The following is a 15,914-nucleotide window of genomic DNA, read 5'->3' as shown; positions in this document are numbered from 1 at the left end:
CAAGATGGGACACCTTTGGTACACAGTAAACAAATATCCTGATCGTGTTTTAAACAATTAACACCGGTCTATTAAAGTCGTGAGAGTACGGTTTTATAATTCTTTGAACTTAATTTGTTTGCTACCAATAAATGGAGCGAGAAAATAGAATACTACTGTACTATATATTGATTTTTGAAATATTGAAGATTATGTGCTTAAGTGTCCCATATTACCACACCCTACCAACTACTATTCATATTTAAATTACATTTGACGCTGGTTGTTGTTGGTATTCAGAATAATAGCGTATTAATATGAGTGAAGTGCGTTTGTTAATCAAAAAATTATATTATAAAATTTTTGCATCATAGTATATCGTTCGAACGGCACATAAGACGAAACAAAATGTTGAAATGCGAACTCACATAAAATCCCCCACCACATTGATTGTAGTCTCCACTAATAAGTAACATCCCCATGTTCGAGTAAACTTGTAAGGTGCAGTTTGTGTTGCTAACAACAAGCAGATTGAGCGGTTCTGTGCATATATATTTATGTGATAGAAACACAAAGATACTGACGTGTAAATTCGTAGACCAATTCAGTCACAAGATATTATTTCGTTTTTTTTATATTTTTTGTTCTAGTGTAGGCTATATTTTTAATCGGGAAAATAAATATCAACGAAGTATTAACATTAAACAAGATTTCCTCGAAGCAAAGATGAGATTTATGCAATAACAACCTAATAACCCAGTATGGTAACTTGATCAAACTTAAAATATATACTTAAAACAACAACCCAAACTGATCATTGAATATTTTTCCTCTTCATATTTCATAAAAGATCAATTATAGTATATAAGTGCCCACCTGGTTCGTTTGGTAGATTTGCAAACTCCCGAATTGGTAAACTTATCGTGAAGAATTCATTTGCGCATGATATAATAACACATCTTCCGCATGGATCACTTTCACTGTATCCAATGAAAAAGTGAAAAATATTTGTAGCCCCGCATGTGTTTGGACATACAGGGGAAGTTAAGTTTTCATGGATCACACTTTGACTTGAAATGTAAGTAGTACTAAACAGGAGTAGCAGCAATGAACCAAAGTTTTGCAATGTGAAGATGTTTTCACACATTTCTTCTACAGCAGTTGATGAGTGTCCACCGGTATCTTACTCGACCGGTATCGTTAAAAAAACAACCTCTACCACTTTTAGGCTTAAGTTTTGTCACCAACCGAGCTAACCTACGGTGCATTTAGTTTATATAATAAAATAGATTACTCGTATACAATAATTTGTTAAATCATCTCTCATATTATCGTAGGTTCAATACACATGACAAAAACTTAAAAGGTTTACATCTAGCAGAAATACTATCTGAAACATGTGCTTATCAGAAAATGGCTTAGCAGTTTATTAAACTGTTCACTGCACTACAGCAACCAACACCGCACTCTTTCTTGAATGAGAACAAATCGCTTACTTCAAGAGCGCTTCTCATGCTTGGAGCAGAAAATGCAAAGTAATTATCACTTCCCACGAATTACACAAGGCGAGTTTATTCAATGAAGCGATGCATTGCTAAAACGAACGTCTTGCGTAGGCTTCTGACGTGACAAAACGCATCATTATTCAAAATTTCGGTAAAACTATCGAACATATTAAATATAAAGGAATTTAACGTAGTCACTTAATTATAACATGTATAGTATAGGGTGGGGGGAAACGGGACAGTACATAATATCCAAACATCCTATAGTCATGTTTTAAACAACTAACAACGGTATATGGTAGTCGCGAGGATACGGTTTCATAATTCCTTTAATGTTCTTTGTTTACTACCAAATGGGACGCAAAGATAGAATAAAAAAGGTATCCCACCTTCCCCCACCCTACTGTATGTGAGCTTAATGAAGGATTGAAATTGTAAAGAAAGTTTTTGACAAATAGATCTATTGACGTTAACGCCTAAGCCCTTAACCCTACGACATACATTGCGAGTCTTACACATACACTGTAAACAACATAAAGAGCATTTAAGTCTAGCGTATTATACAAATGACAAACCATTTTAAATTAAGCTACCATGATTTCATTTTTATGACCTGTGTTCCACCTGTTAAAATATCCGGAGTGAAACGTGCCTTTCTTTCACTGATCTCGATAGTTTAGACAGTCTCGAACATTTTCCATTTCCGGGATGAAAAACACGTAATAAAGTTTAAATCCCCAAACCAATATAACTGAACTAGATACAGTAAGCTAAGTAAGAAAACAAAATATAAATTTTCATAATAAAATTTTCATAACTTCGTTACGCTGTAGGGGGCCGGTGATTTTAAATTCGACACTTTTTTGTTTAGTTTCAGAAACCAGATCCGATCCTCGGGTGCAAAAAACATCCTAAAATATTAAAAAAGTTATTTTTAATCTTAAATAAATATTTAAAAAAAAACACTATATTGCCTACTTACATGTAAATGATAGCGAAAACAAAAGCTCCTACACAGTCTCCAAGCCACAACACCCAATGATAATTCCACGCAGCCCCACCAGTAACAAGTGCAGGTCCAAACCATCTGGCTGGATTTAAACAGCCAGCCCCGACCCATCTTCTGCAGTGAAAGTGTCGTGAGGAATTTTATTATGAAAACAAGTCTGACTGGGGTTGGGGAAGATGGGATACCTTTTTATTTTATTTTATCGTCCCATTTAGTAGTAAACAAAGAACATTTAAGGAATTATAAAGTCGTATGCGCGCGACTCCCATAGAACGTTGTTAAATGTTTAAAACACGATCAGGAAACGTCTATATAATACTGTGCACAGTATATACACATTTATAAAGTCGATACGTTTCTGATTAACTAAGGGACGCGCACTTTGAGAATAATTACTACTGTTTGGCCCGGTATGTAAAACTATAGAAAAAAATACAAATTGTATTTACTGTCCTATATATGTGATCGGATGTTTCCAATTCCAAGTTATATTTAAAATGTTTAAATACTGTCACGATTTCTCACTCAGTATTATTTATGTCGGTTGGCAAGATATATAAGACAAGCGATATAACAGTTTATTGAATAATACTTGAAGTGCAAAATTACCCAGCAAGAACTCCTTGAAACACAGTCATTCCGAGGGCGAATGGTCCAGTGTGTTGTTGGTATGTCTTGTCCACAACCATGGCTAACGTGAAGAACATAATAAACCCGGTTGTGATGAACTCGCAGAAGAATATAGCTGTTATATTAGCGTCATCTTGAATGTATAGTGGAACTAAATCTTCTCCTCTTAAACTCTGAGTAAGAATAGAAACATATATAGACGATGGTAAATCACTTATATGGCCTCCGGTATTTATTAGTTATATTTGAAAACGTTAATTTTTTAACTTGCCTTATACCAGCGTACCCGTTTGCATTTTAGTTTTTTTAAGTATGCGATTATTTCATTTTTAATGGATATTCTATATTTATATGTAAAATTTAACAAATGCGTAAGAAAAATTTGCAATAAATATATGATATTTGAAACCCTATAAAAATAAAAATAAGTTGAAAATTATTTCACCTTTGCTATCTGTGCCCCAGCAGCCGCCCCAAGACATTGTGCAACAACATATGGTATCAACATGTAGATGACGAGGTCACCACTAACCAGGAATCCAACAGATACAGCAGGATTGAAGTGAAAAACGCTGTCATATACCGCGTGTGTTAATGTAAGTAAATGTTTTATAAATATTTGTACAACACAAATTTATAAATATTTACTGCGTAGTAGCCGAGTTTTAAACATAGGCGGTTAATTGTTTAAAACACGATCAGGATATTTAAATATTATGCGCTAAAGGGGAAGATCTATTGATAAATATTGCATCTAACAAATACATATGAACCAGTAATACCGGAAAATATAATTTTAAAGCAGTATTTTTATGATGATTTTATTCCTAATTTAAGCCTTTTAACCCTTACCTCCTATTTTTCACATGTGCATATCTCAGTTATTTTACAAACCTAAAACTAATTTTAAAAGACAAAATTTACGAAAAGTTTTAACCTTAAAATTTACGAAAAGTTTTAACTTTAAAATTTACGAAAAATTTTAACCTCTGTTATTAAACTATGTTATTAGATTGCCATTATGCAAGTTACAAAACTCAGGTAAGTTTAATACGATACTGTGAAAGTTTAAAATGAGCATCCTATTATTATTCTTTTTTAAACTATTGGAAAATGTTGTAGTCGTTCAACACCGAATTTTAATACTTAACAACAGCAAATGCGTTTGACGTTAGTCTGTGTGAACATACTGTAGAATAATAGTGTAACATTTTCTGTCTATGATAAAGCGGATATTCGTAAAGGTGGATTTAATTGAAAAGTCCCGTCTTCTCCAACCCTACTATATAACATGAGAGCAATGTTAATCTTTTACATTTAAAAAAACACACGGTTTGTAACTACATATTACCTGATATTAAAGAATCCAACGATTAGAATCCACACAGCAAAACCAGCTTGAAATGCTGGTAATAAATTTGAATCTGGATATCCGATTGTGACGTCACTCGAGATAATGGAACTGCAATATTTAAACGAAATTAAAACAATGTTGAAATTGTTAAACATTTAACCTAATATTTAAACGATTGAAATAAACAAAGTTGAAAATATTTTGTATAATCTGTTGTTTAATTTAAGTGTAAACAATGTAAGGGCAAATTGGGTCAAGCATTTACGTCCCACGTGGTTATATATTATGAGTTTTGCAGAACAACCTGTGGTGTCCCATCTTCCCCCACAGTACTATACATCTTGCGATTTTGGTAAAAATATTATCGATAGGCTCAATTACATAGAAAATAATGATATAGACTTTGTAGCAACCGGAATTTGCTTGGTTTTAATGGTTGAGTTAAAGAATTTTTTTTTCAGCAAACTTAAAAATATAGCCAACAAAAAACATGAAATTAATTTCACACCTGTTTAAGCTATTTGTGCTTCTATCAAGCGGGAAACCGGCCATAGATCCCCAGAAAGTGTGAAGAAAAGTTGCGACAAACTCGGCCATCAGAGGAACAGCAAACCGAAAGTAATTCCGAGTAAATTTTACAGATTCTGGTTTTGTTTCAAATTCAATTTTTTCCTCCGCCATCTTGAATAAGCAGCCCTCGTCGGAATGTGAAGTACACAACTGATACTTCTCGCTTCGAGTGTGTTTGTTCGCGACAAATTAATTATTGAACTGTTTGATTTGTTGTTTTACGCGGCAGCACCTGAACTACCTGCGATGCTACACCAGAAAAGTTTCAAAGTATACCGCAAAACCTTTATATTACTTTGCAAGCACACGAACCGCAAAACCTTCATACGACTTGCAACGGGCTTCCAACAATACACAAGATTGCGCATGACTTGCAGGAAATTTGCAATAACGTGATAAAATTGATTCTTAAAAATAGTTCTTAGTGAATTGAATGCTGGGTGTTGGTTTGTTTAATATTGATTTATGAGGTTGCTATGGGTTCTTAACTCATGTACTCAGTTCAAATATTGTCTTACATAGAACTTCAGGTAACCATAGCCACGCATGCCATGTAATGCAAGAGTGACGGAATATTCGTTGCAATAATCGCTTTGAGGTATATTTACAACTATCAGCGTCAATGTGTATAGTTTTTTGCACATAAAATATCAATCGATTACTATGGTCATAACCTATTAAGATTACGAGAATAATTAAGAGCTGCAAGGGAGTTGTTAGCTTACTTGCACAAATAGCTTGTTTGTTTAAGGTTACCTGGCATGTATGTTTTGCACTTAACTTTATTGTGTATGTTCAATTCAATATTTAACATCACACGCGTTGTATTCTTAATATATTCAGTCGTTTGCTCTACACGACATGTTTCACACGGCCGGATGAAGTGTGCCCTAGTGGTTACGTGGTGTGAATATCATAGAGATTCGGCGGCGTGGCTGAGAGGTTTGGGCACTTGCATCGAAAGCAGAGGATGTCGTGTTCGATGCTTTATGCCAGTGCTCTTCAACCGGTGTGCACGGTGCACCAAAATATGCCAAGGGTGCACCAGTGCAAAAGGGTATACAAGGGTGCACCACAAACTTCAACAATTTTTAGCAAAATTTTTTAGTTGTAAACTTTTTTAACCAATTTAGCCACTTCCTACAGTTTTTTTATATGAATTCTATGTCTTGCATCACTGGGAATTGTGAAACGTCATTAGTTTTAAGTTAAAGCAATCAGGGGTGCATGAGTTCGTCGCAACAACTTTAGGGGTTCACCAACCCAAAAAAGGTTGAAGAGCACTGCTTTATGCTACTAACATTATGGGCGTGTGTGTCCTTGGGCAGGGACGTTATACGATTCCCCAGCATAGTGATCATTTATGGGTTGTCTAAAAGTTGCATACTTACTAACTCAGAACATCTATGTTATAGTTACTGTGGTTACTCTCCGCGGGGAAACATTCAATCTTTCACGTAAATGGAGGAAGGTTCTATAGGTAACGATGTAGTTAAACTCAAATTTCGATGCTGGACATTCAGTTATGACGCTATATTTCAATTTATTTGCCCAGTCATCGAATATGTTACGTCCAACAGAAAACACCAAACTTCGGGAATGATTCGAGAAATCTATTAGTATACGGTGGATAATAAACGACTACTTGTATAATTTGAGTTAGGAAAGAATAGGTTGCGTGATTAAGCAGAATGAAATGAAACACACAAAATGTTTATACAGAGGGTGTACACGCCCAAAGAACAAAGTGCTTTTCTCTTTAATACAAACAATTTTAACAATGAAGCAATTTTTGAATCAATTTTTCAGATTAACCAAAATATATTTGCAAAGTCATGTCTCATACCCAATGACTTAGTTATATGCTGCAATATTTTGCCGGTTAAAACTTAAACCTATGGAAAAAAATAAAATAAATGTTCTTTATATATTCGTACAGCTGGATCTGCACGATTTAAATGGTATCAGAACTTGAAAAATGTCTGTCAGGTAAAGAGAAAGGTGTTATAAACGAAAGGTGGTGAGAACGAAGTGATACATCGGATTTACTAAAGCTGTATACCTACATATATAGTATACGTTCGGGTCAATAACCTAAAGGTTGGTGTATAAGGGAGATATTGTGAGAATTATGAATCAAAATATATAAATGATGCATGAAAAGTACAAAACAATTATATAAGTTTTCTCCACGTAAAATATACGACAATAAAAACCAACCTGGAAATAGGAATTCAAATGTTAATTAATCATAAATATGCACAGTCTGAGGTAGAAAATATATTTTAATTAGGTTTAAAACAAATATCATGTAGACAACAAACAAACAAATAAATAAACGAACGAACGAACGGGCTAGGGTCGATTCCTAACCATGGTGTAAGTATTTGTATAAAGTTACGTAATCTTCCCCATCCTTCAACCTAGTAAGTAACGTCACATAGTGTCATTAACCGGTTAATTGTTTACGAGTGTCGTTAGTACATACCATGCGAATGGTGTATAGTTATTCGAAACCTTTATTACACCACTCATTTAGATTGTTATGTTTGTTGGTGAGTATAATTTATAAACATGAACCTTACGACATCGTAGTTATAATTAATTCCAACCTTACTGAATATCTGGAATCCGTTAATTTACACAGCTCAGCTGGACCTTACTTGTGAATAGCGAGCAAATAGTCTTTATTGTTAACGAGAGGTGAATAACCTCTATACTACAGAGGTTAACAAAGAAGATAAATTTAAATTTTGCGAAAAAAGTTTCCTACAGTTTATTCGGCTGAATTATTGTAAAGCGAGGTGGTTTAGTATCTGAGTAACATACAGAAAGTTGCTGGGATTCTGAAGTGGCGAGGTTTGTGTGGATACTAGTTTACAAGATAAAACCTACGTATAGTGTATATTTTCAACTTTCAGAGAAAATGTATTTGTTTATTAACTAAAAATAACCGAACAATCATATTTTCGGCTGTTACTCTGATTGGTGGAAACATACACGTGGTTAAATGTGAAAACTAGAAAGTTAAATGTGAAAACTTCTAAAGTGCAAAGTAAAGAAAGAATTTCTTTCCAAGTTTCTCTTGAATTTAGTGAAAGAAAAAACGTTAACCGCAAGCTGAGATAGTCTTGTTTGGCAGTTACCTTTCACCCAGTCCGGGACATTGTGTTAATTTTGTTGATATTTGACGCCACGTTTTGGGCAAACTGACGCAATGTATCGTGGTATAATAACCAAAATATATCGAATGATGTTACTATTGCTATCACTTCGATATGTTACGATTTAAATTGGTTGTTTTAAGTAGCTGCTTGAAGCTGGTATGTAAAAGCAACCACACGTTCTTCACAGTGGTAGGACAGGTCAGTTTGACCTAAATAGTTTGACTGTCAACACATCTGTACTACAAGTTATATAAATAAGCAAGTTTGGAATTTGAAAGATTGAGCATGCCGAAAAGTCTACTGAATATCACAGTAAGTACGTTGTAGTGTAAGCCGATACTTTAATTACCTTTTGTACATGTCCTGTGGTAGATATAGTAGTAATGGTTTGTAGTACTTAGCAGACATGTGTTAACTTTAGACTTCTACTATCACCCAGCATCGCTTACTGTCAGCATGACATACTGAGAAGTGAAGTCTAAAGTCTGAGAATACACCATGTGTGTCGGGGTTTACGGTAGTATTTTATAACTCGACGATGGGCACAAGGTGTTTGATTTATCCTGTTTTTTTTTCGGATTTAAACTTAACGCCCCATTAAACGCCTTACGACATGTGGCATTGATCGATCAACGTTTTACGTGTTCACAAACATTGTAACCTCTTTTTTGACCATATTCGGTGATATAGTAGGATAGGAAAAATGAAACCCTTGCGCATATATTGCCAGACATTTAAAACGATTCCTAATATATATGTTTTTCAGTGATATAATAGGGTGGGGAAGATGGGACCCCCCACCTTACTATATTATGAATCTGTACTGTGATACCGTTATTAATTGACCACAATTCAAAAAATAACACCTTTAGCACATAATATTTAAATATGCTGATCGTGATTTAAGCATTTAACAACGGTCTGTAGGAGTCGTGAGAATTTTATAACTTATTGACTTTTCTTTGCATACTGCCAAATGGGACGGAAAAATAGAATGAAAATGTGTCCTATCTTTCCCCACCCCACTATATTAAAGCACGGCAGGTGTATTTTAAGGATCCGAAAACAGGCGGGGTAAGATGGGACAGTTTCAAATCTTAAGTACACGATGTTAAAATTATGAATACACGTAAATAACGTGGAATAATATTAAACGCATTGACATTTTTTTCTTTATCCACTGATAAAGATAGTTTTTAACATGTAACCATGTTACAGATGTAAGAAAATTTATAGTACCTTATAATAAAGTTTATATTTTTGCCACAAACTGGGTATTGGTATTCTATATTTCGCTTAAGCCACTTCCTATAACTTCTCAAATATCTGTGAATAAATTTTAAATTTTATTTTATACATATTCGTGTTATTATAGTATTCGTAGATTCTATTGTAGAGTGGGGTAGGTGGGTATTCCTTACGACTCCTGTAGACCGTTTTTAGTTGTTTAAACCACGGTCAGGTATTTGAATGTTATGTGCTGAAGCTGTCCCATCTTTCCTCACAGTATTATATTTGTATTTCCCATGAGGCATGTATTATTAAATCAGAAACTAGCCTTTTATAGTTTGGCAATAGAAACTTCAAAGTGGGGCAAGATGGGAAAGAATTAAAGATTTTTTATTTACTGATAAATATTCCGCATATTTAAACTACCGAAATTAAAGGTAGTTACTTTACCACGTAAACAACATATATATATATATATATATATGATTTTAAACGGTATGGTCGTATGAAATACTTCTTGATATTTTTTAAACTACAATACTATAGATTGATAATTTAAACTCACAAACTATAAATTTCGGCCGTGTTGTAATATGATCTAGCGAGCATTAGAAAAAGCATCTTATTATTATGTTTGCAGTTACAATTTTTTTGCCCAACAATCCCATTATATTATATAGTTAAGATGAATGAATGTAACTTGCTTGATCTTCGTGTGTACGTGAAAACAACGCTTCTAATAACACGGGTGTTCTGTGATTGTTTATCTGCGTCAATGGCAATTTGGACAACCCATTAGTGACCACTGGCTTGGGGCAATTACCTTTAAATGTCTTGCCCAAGGACACATACGCCCACAATGGTAGCAGCGACGAACTTTGAATCCATGCCTCTGGATTACAGGCAGGTGCGCCAACCACTGCACCACGTACTTACACCAATTATCATATTTGCATTACAACATCTAATATTCCAATATTGCCTTATTATTGCAGGGAATGAACAGCACATCATTCGACCCCCTCGTATTTGCCAAAGCAAAAGCTAAAGAAGCATATATCGAACATTGTAAACATGATCCTATACCATCCGCAATGGTCATCGTACAAAGTGAGAATAATACGTACGCCGTGATTAGCACAAATCTTTTACCAACACAAAACAACACGAACAAAATATATTTGTTTTTATTTAAACAATTCGGATTTTTCAACAGATTCTGGTTACCAAATTTAATTATGAATAAAAATTGGAAAATGGACCATCATAAAGACAAAAAGACATATCTTGGACTGCAGTGGTTATAGTTTGCAAGGCGATCTGACATGCATGCTTTTTATTTACTTCATTTTGTGCATACGTCATGTGCGGTTAAGGTTCGAAGTTACCCGTGGTGAATTGTGGTTTAATTTATAGACATGGACACCAGCGGTTTGATCTTACATCTAATTCTAATCGTAATGGCAACAATAACAGTGGGAATTTACATCGAAGAAGTGTTTTACCTTAAATCAAACCTAAAGTTATCGTACAGGCGGAGACTATCTTTATTGCAGGTCAGTACATATACATAGAGTTGTTTATACAATACACGACGATATCATTTAGTTTTAAAGACCATGATTTTTAAGATTGATTTTAAAATAAATTATTTTGATAAACTTTCTGAAACGAACAAGCTTTTATTTGCTTTACCAAATAAATAATGATTAAACTGCCTTCCTATATAGGCCCCAATAATTCCCCACCTTGTTTACAATGTGTAAATATGACAGGCAGGAATACCAACCGTGTTCGCTGTTTCTTCTGTTGTTGGTTGCTTCTTCCCGGCAGGAAATGTAATGATCGACTTTGTGTGTTCTGTGTAAGTAAACTACGTATGTTTTTAAGATTGACTCGCTGTTATTGGGGTCTCTACCCATTTATTATTGGGGTCCCTACCCATTTATTATTGGGGTCCCAACCCATTTATTTATTTTCCGAGAGCCGGAATATAACAGTTGAAGTTCTAACACGGGTATCCTATATATTTCATACACATTTTGTCTGCTCAAGAATTACCACTCATGTAACTTTGCAGTGATTAGGTTTTTATATAGTTGGTATGGATGATAGGATGGACAACTCATTATTGACTAACTGTGTGAGAGGAGTGATCTGGTTTCCTCCCCAACACACACGTCCACAATCATATAATAGCAGATGTTTTGTGCCGCGACGCCACAACGCACGACATCGGTTTTCGCGCATATCGTTAAATTAATCATAGGTTTTATATATAGTAGGGTGGGGGAAGATGGGACACCTTTTTATTCGATTTTCTCGTACATTTTGGTAGTAAACAAAGAACATTCAAGGAATTATAAAACCTTGTCCTCGCGACTTTCATAGACCGTTGTTAATTGTTTAAAACACGATCAGGATATTTATATATTGTGTGCTAAAGGTGTCCCATCTCCCCCCACCCCACTATACGTTACTGATTTAGATACTTTGGGTTCGGCCTTCACGCATTGCTGGTGTTGATGGTGAATTACTATGGTGGACAAACGCAATTATTACGTCGGTTCGAGGGAAGATATGTACAAACCAACACGGGGCCTTTCTGCTGCTGCTGTTTCTGTTTACCCTCGTTTAAAATGACCAAGTAAATGTTTTTACCATTAGAAGATGTCGGTAATTATATATTACCGCCATCTGTTATCGAATTCAGGTATATAGTAGGTTGGGAAGTTAAGCATGTTTTCATTCCAAATTTTTTAGAAAACATTCATTTATTTACATAATTTTATACCCTTAGCCAACAGCGCTAAAATAGCGTTGTTAATTGTTAAAGCATTATTAGGCAAAAAAGATATTATGTGCTGAATACCTTACTTCTTAGTACAGTATATGTGACCTCCACGCGTTTTCTGCAGAAGCAACTTCCAAGTATTATGGTACGCAACATTCCAAGCAGCATTCACACGACCCATCGTCTTATTCTTTGAAGGAATCATTAAAACTGACCGAACGATCGCCATTCCAGGGGTATGTTATAAACTGTTTACTTTTCGTAAAAATTTAAACAAGAGGGTGAAGCTATAATAAATGGAAACGAATTATTGATGTTATAGTAGGATGCTGGGGAAAGATGGAACACCTTTTCTTTGAATTTTGTCGTTCTATTTGGTAGTAAACAAAGAAAGTATAAAGAATTGAAAATCGTATCCTCACGATTCCCATATACCGTTTTTATTTGTTTAAAACACGTACAGGATATTTGGATATTACGTGCTAAAGGTGTCCCATCTTCCCCCACCCTTCTATATATTAATAAATATTGCATAAAACACAAAACCGGTATGTAGCACAACGCACATATAGTAAGGCATAAAATCTCTTTAGTTCTCTTTGTTAAACGAAAATATTGTTATAAAGTATCATAAGACAGTGTCAACACGTCCCAACAAAACGCGCGGCAAAGGCGATTACTGCCATACCTATATATAGTAGGGTGGGGAAGATGGGACACCTTTTCGTTCTCTTTTCATTTGGTAGTAAACAAAGAACAGTCCATGAATTATAAAACCGTATCCTCACGACTTCCACAGATCATTGTTAATTGTTTAAAACACGATCAGGCTATTTGGATATTATTTGTTAAAGGTGTCCCATCTTCCCCCACTCTACTATATTAAAATTCGGCCTTAAACTGACGCAACATTTTTGTGGGTAAAATGGCATAATAATAAGATGCTAAGTTTAAATGCTTGCTGAATGCCAGCTTGCGCTTACGCAGGGCGGCACGCCTTATACATATTGCCTTATTACACCACAGATGGTCTACACCGGTTGTCTAATTGCATCAATGCTGTCCGGGATGTGGGCTCTTGTTATATTTCGGAAAGCATCTGCAACATTTATTGGGAGGTTTCGAACGACGGCAAAGTTTTTTAACTTTCAGGTGAAAAAGTAAAAGTATATTTTACGATGACATCCGTGTCATAATATAAATTACATCGCCACAGGAGGATAACAAAATGGTATTATATATCTAAGATATTAATCACAGAACTAAATTATTTCGTTTTATTTAACATACTAATGTCTGTTTGTACCCGCTTGAAATACTGACTTATAGACTGTTTACATATTGGTAAATTCGAAACTTTTTTGCAGCTAGTTTTGTTGATAGCAAACGTCCAGCCATTTGTCATCAAGTTGTGTTACATCCCATGCGTTTTGCCTTATACTTTTTATACAAGGAAATTAATCGTCAATTATCAAATCATGGTAAGCTGTACTTGATTTTTATAATATTCCATAATTGTAATTAATACTAGACGTACCAGTCAGCCATGCTTATTCCTGTCGTCTCTTACACCGGTATAATACTGTATTGTAACCGACGTCATCTGGTCATATACACGCGCATCCTTGTCATTTCTTTAGCGTATATTGTATGTAACCAGTAATTGGATTTTGCAAGTTAATTACGGTCACGGTTATATAATACACAAGATAACCTTTGGTAGCAATAACAACGATAAAGAAACATATAGTAGGGTGGGGAAAGGTGGGACACTTTTTTATTTCATTTTCCCGTCCCAATTGGTAGTATACAAAAAGCATTCAAAGAATTATAAAATCGTATCCTTTCATAAACTGTTGTTAATTGTTTAAAACATCAGGATATCATGTGCTAAAGGTTTCCCATCTTCTACCTACTATACTATCAAGATTCAAACAATTAAATTATATTTCAGGTTGTTGAGTTCTTTATTCTTTCCCTCACTACGAGGTGTCTATACAGAACAACAGATGATAATGTAGAACTTGAAAGAATCGAACCTACGAGCACGTAAGTTGATGCGCTGGTTTGTCCTGCCGAACTAACTTAAGGTATCGCCGACAATGCGTTGATTAATATAGTCCTGTGGGGTAAGATGGGACACCTTTATCACATTCTCTAAATATCCCGTCCTGTTTCAAACAATTAACAACCGTCTATGGGAGTCGCGAGGATACGGTTTTATAATTCTTTGTTAACTACCAAATGTAACGAGAAAACAGAAAAAAGTGTCCCATATTCCCTCACCCCACTGTACTTTTTTATTAAAAATCAGAGGTTTCGTTATTAAACAATATCCAAAGTTATATGTTTGTGGGCTCTCGACTTTAAAAGAGCATTATTGAATATCACATTGTGCAACTGGCGTTATCTTTGTTCATAAAATTACTCAGGTACAAAAAGTCCTTTGTGTGTGATATGCGATATAGTAACAAAGTAATCAATGAATGGTAAACGGATAATCATCATTCGAATATAGATTCCAACACGGTTCATTGGACAATTACTCTGTTTAAACGAGAAAAACATCACACACATTTTCTAAAACTGTAGATAACTATTATATATAGTAGGGTAGGGAAATATGAGACAACTTTTTATTAGATTTTCTCGTCCAATTTGGTAGTAAATAAATAAAGTTTAAAGAATTATAAAACCTTATCCTTACTTCCATAGACCGTTGTCAATTGTTTAAAACACGATCAAAATATTTGTATATTATTTACTGAAGGTGTCCCGTCTCCCTCCATTCTATTATATATCTATGTACCAATAAAAATATTTGGAAATTATATTTAAAAAACTGTACTGTTCTGAGAAATGTTGACTTCTACATTATTACAATCAACACAAGTTATTTCAACAGAGACACTTCACCTTCCGAGGATATACTAATGGAAACTATTGAAGAAAAAACCAACGGAAACTGTTCGCCTGACGTATCGAACGTTTAACTTAATTAATATTTTATTTTCTACTTTGTTTTTCACTCATGACAATAATGCTTCTTTAATTATTTTTTACGCGGCAATTTATTTTGTAATTCATCAATAAAACGAAGAAAGTATTAAATGCAGCGCAGTATCTATACAGTATCTATACAGGGTGGGGGAAGATGGGACACGTTTAGCTCATAACATCCAAATATCCTGATTGTGTTTTAAACAATAAACAACGACCAACAGGAGTCATGATGATACGCTTTTATAATTCTTTGAACGTTTTTTTGTTTACTACCAAATACGACTAGAAAATGGAATGAAAAAGTGTCCCATCTTTTCCTATACAGGTGTCCCATCATTCCCACTAAATGATTACAGTCTTATGCTATCTAAACTTAAAACACATTTAATCCTTGGCACAGTGGTTAGGGCGCTTGGGTGTTTGTTCGAAGCTCGATACTGCTGACATTGTTGACGGCTCTGCAAGCTTCTTTACTGTAGTTGCTCCAGTCAAGTGGCCATTGATGGGTTGGCTGAAGTATCAATCATTGAGACAATACTATATAAACAACTACTCACAAGTATATATATATATATGTATCACAGAAATAAAAAAGAGTAGAACGCACAACTGCTCAAAACCGTGATATATTCTTTTTTCTATTCACGTGACCGCCAACTCCGTCCCCATTTCC

At 34.6% G+C, this 15,914-nt stretch overlaps 3 protein-coding genes across 3 annotated transcripts in view; 1 reads left to right on the top strand and 2 right to left on the bottom strand.

Annotated features, from left to right (window-relative positions):
- The window catches only part of LOC100186021, a 15,763-nt gene extending 14,531 nt beyond the window's left edge, over positions 1-1,232 (bottom strand). Inside the window, exons 1-2 of the mRNA XM_018812058.2 lie at positions 856-1,232; positions 408-520 (exon numbers count right to left, since the gene is read on the bottom strand). Of these exons, the coding sequence (XP_018667603.1) occupies positions 408-520; positions 856-1,126 (384 nt within the window). The 5' untranslated portion in view covers positions 1,127-1,232. The remainder of the gene's footprint in view (positions 1-407; positions 521-855) is intronic.
- Positions 1,233-1,272: 40 nt separating this feature from the next.
- LOC101242832 (aquaporin-like) lies at positions 1,273-5,394 on the bottom strand. Its single transcript, XM_004226043.3, has 6 exons — positions 4,986-5,394; positions 4,475-4,585; positions 3,569-3,695; positions 3,103-3,296; positions 2,467-2,607; positions 1,273-2,395 (listed from the first exon to the last, which is right to left on the bottom strand). Exons 1-6 carry the CDS (start codon positions 5,156-5,158, stop codon positions 2,296-2,298), a joined length of 846 nt encoding a protein of 281 aa, XP_004226091.2. The 5' UTR covers positions 5,159-5,394; the 3' UTR covers positions 1,273-2,295.
- Positions 5,395-8,382: 2,988 nt separating this feature from the next.
- LOC100178963 (organic solute transporter subunit alpha-like) lies at positions 8,383-15,476 on the top strand. The gene is made up of 10 exons (XM_018812126.2): positions 8,383-8,526; positions 10,440-10,554; positions 10,861-11,000; positions 11,220-11,308; positions 11,933-12,091; positions 12,363-12,474; positions 13,265-13,390; positions 13,606-13,719; positions 14,193-14,287; positions 15,144-15,476. The coding sequence occupies exons 1-10, from the start codon at positions 8,500-8,502 to the stop codon at positions 15,229-15,231; spliced, it is 1,065 nt and encodes a 354-aa protein (XP_018667671.1). The 5' UTR covers positions 8,383-8,499; the 3' UTR covers positions 15,232-15,476.
- Positions 15,477-15,914: the final 438 nt, after the last annotated feature.

The sequence above is a fragment of the Ciona intestinalis genome, chromosome 5, assembly GCF_000224145.3.
Source record: "Ciona intestinalis chromosome 5, KH, whole genome shotgun sequence".
Classification (NCBI taxonomy): domain Eukaryota; kingdom Metazoa; phylum Chordata; class Ascidiacea; order Phlebobranchia; family Cionidae; genus Ciona; species Ciona intestinalis.
Note: the sequence above shows the minus strand (reverse complement) of the source record. Positions and strands in the feature narration are given on the sequence as shown.

What these genes read in the sequence shown, in the direction of transcription:
- LOC100178963 (XM_018812126.2), top strand. Translation starts at nt 8,500, where the DNA reads ATGCCGAAAAGTCTACTGAATATCACA. An exon ending in GGAGACTATCTTTATTGCAG is followed by an intron (nt 11,001 to 11,219) that starts GTCAGTACATAT and finishes TAAATATGACAG; the next exon opens with GCAGGAATACCAACCGTGTT. An exon ending in GAACGATCGCCATTCCAGGG is followed by an intron (nt 12,475 to 13,264) that starts GTATGTTATAAA and finishes ATTACACCACAG; the next exon opens with ATGGTCTACACCGGTTGTCT.
- LOC101242832 (XM_004226043.3), bottom strand. Translation starts at nt 5,158, where the DNA reads ATGGCGGAGGAAAAAATTGAATTTGAAACAAAACCAGAATCTGTAAAA. An exon ending in GTTGGATTCTTTAATATCAG is followed by an intron (nt 3,696 to 4,474) that starts GTAATATGTAGT and finishes GGTATATGACAG; the next exon opens with CGTTTTTCACTTCAATCCTG. An exon ending in CTGGGGCACAGATAGCAAAG is followed by an intron (nt 3,297 to 3,568) that starts GTGAAATAATTT and finishes ATTCTTACTCAG; the next exon opens with AGTTTAAGAGGAGAAGATTT.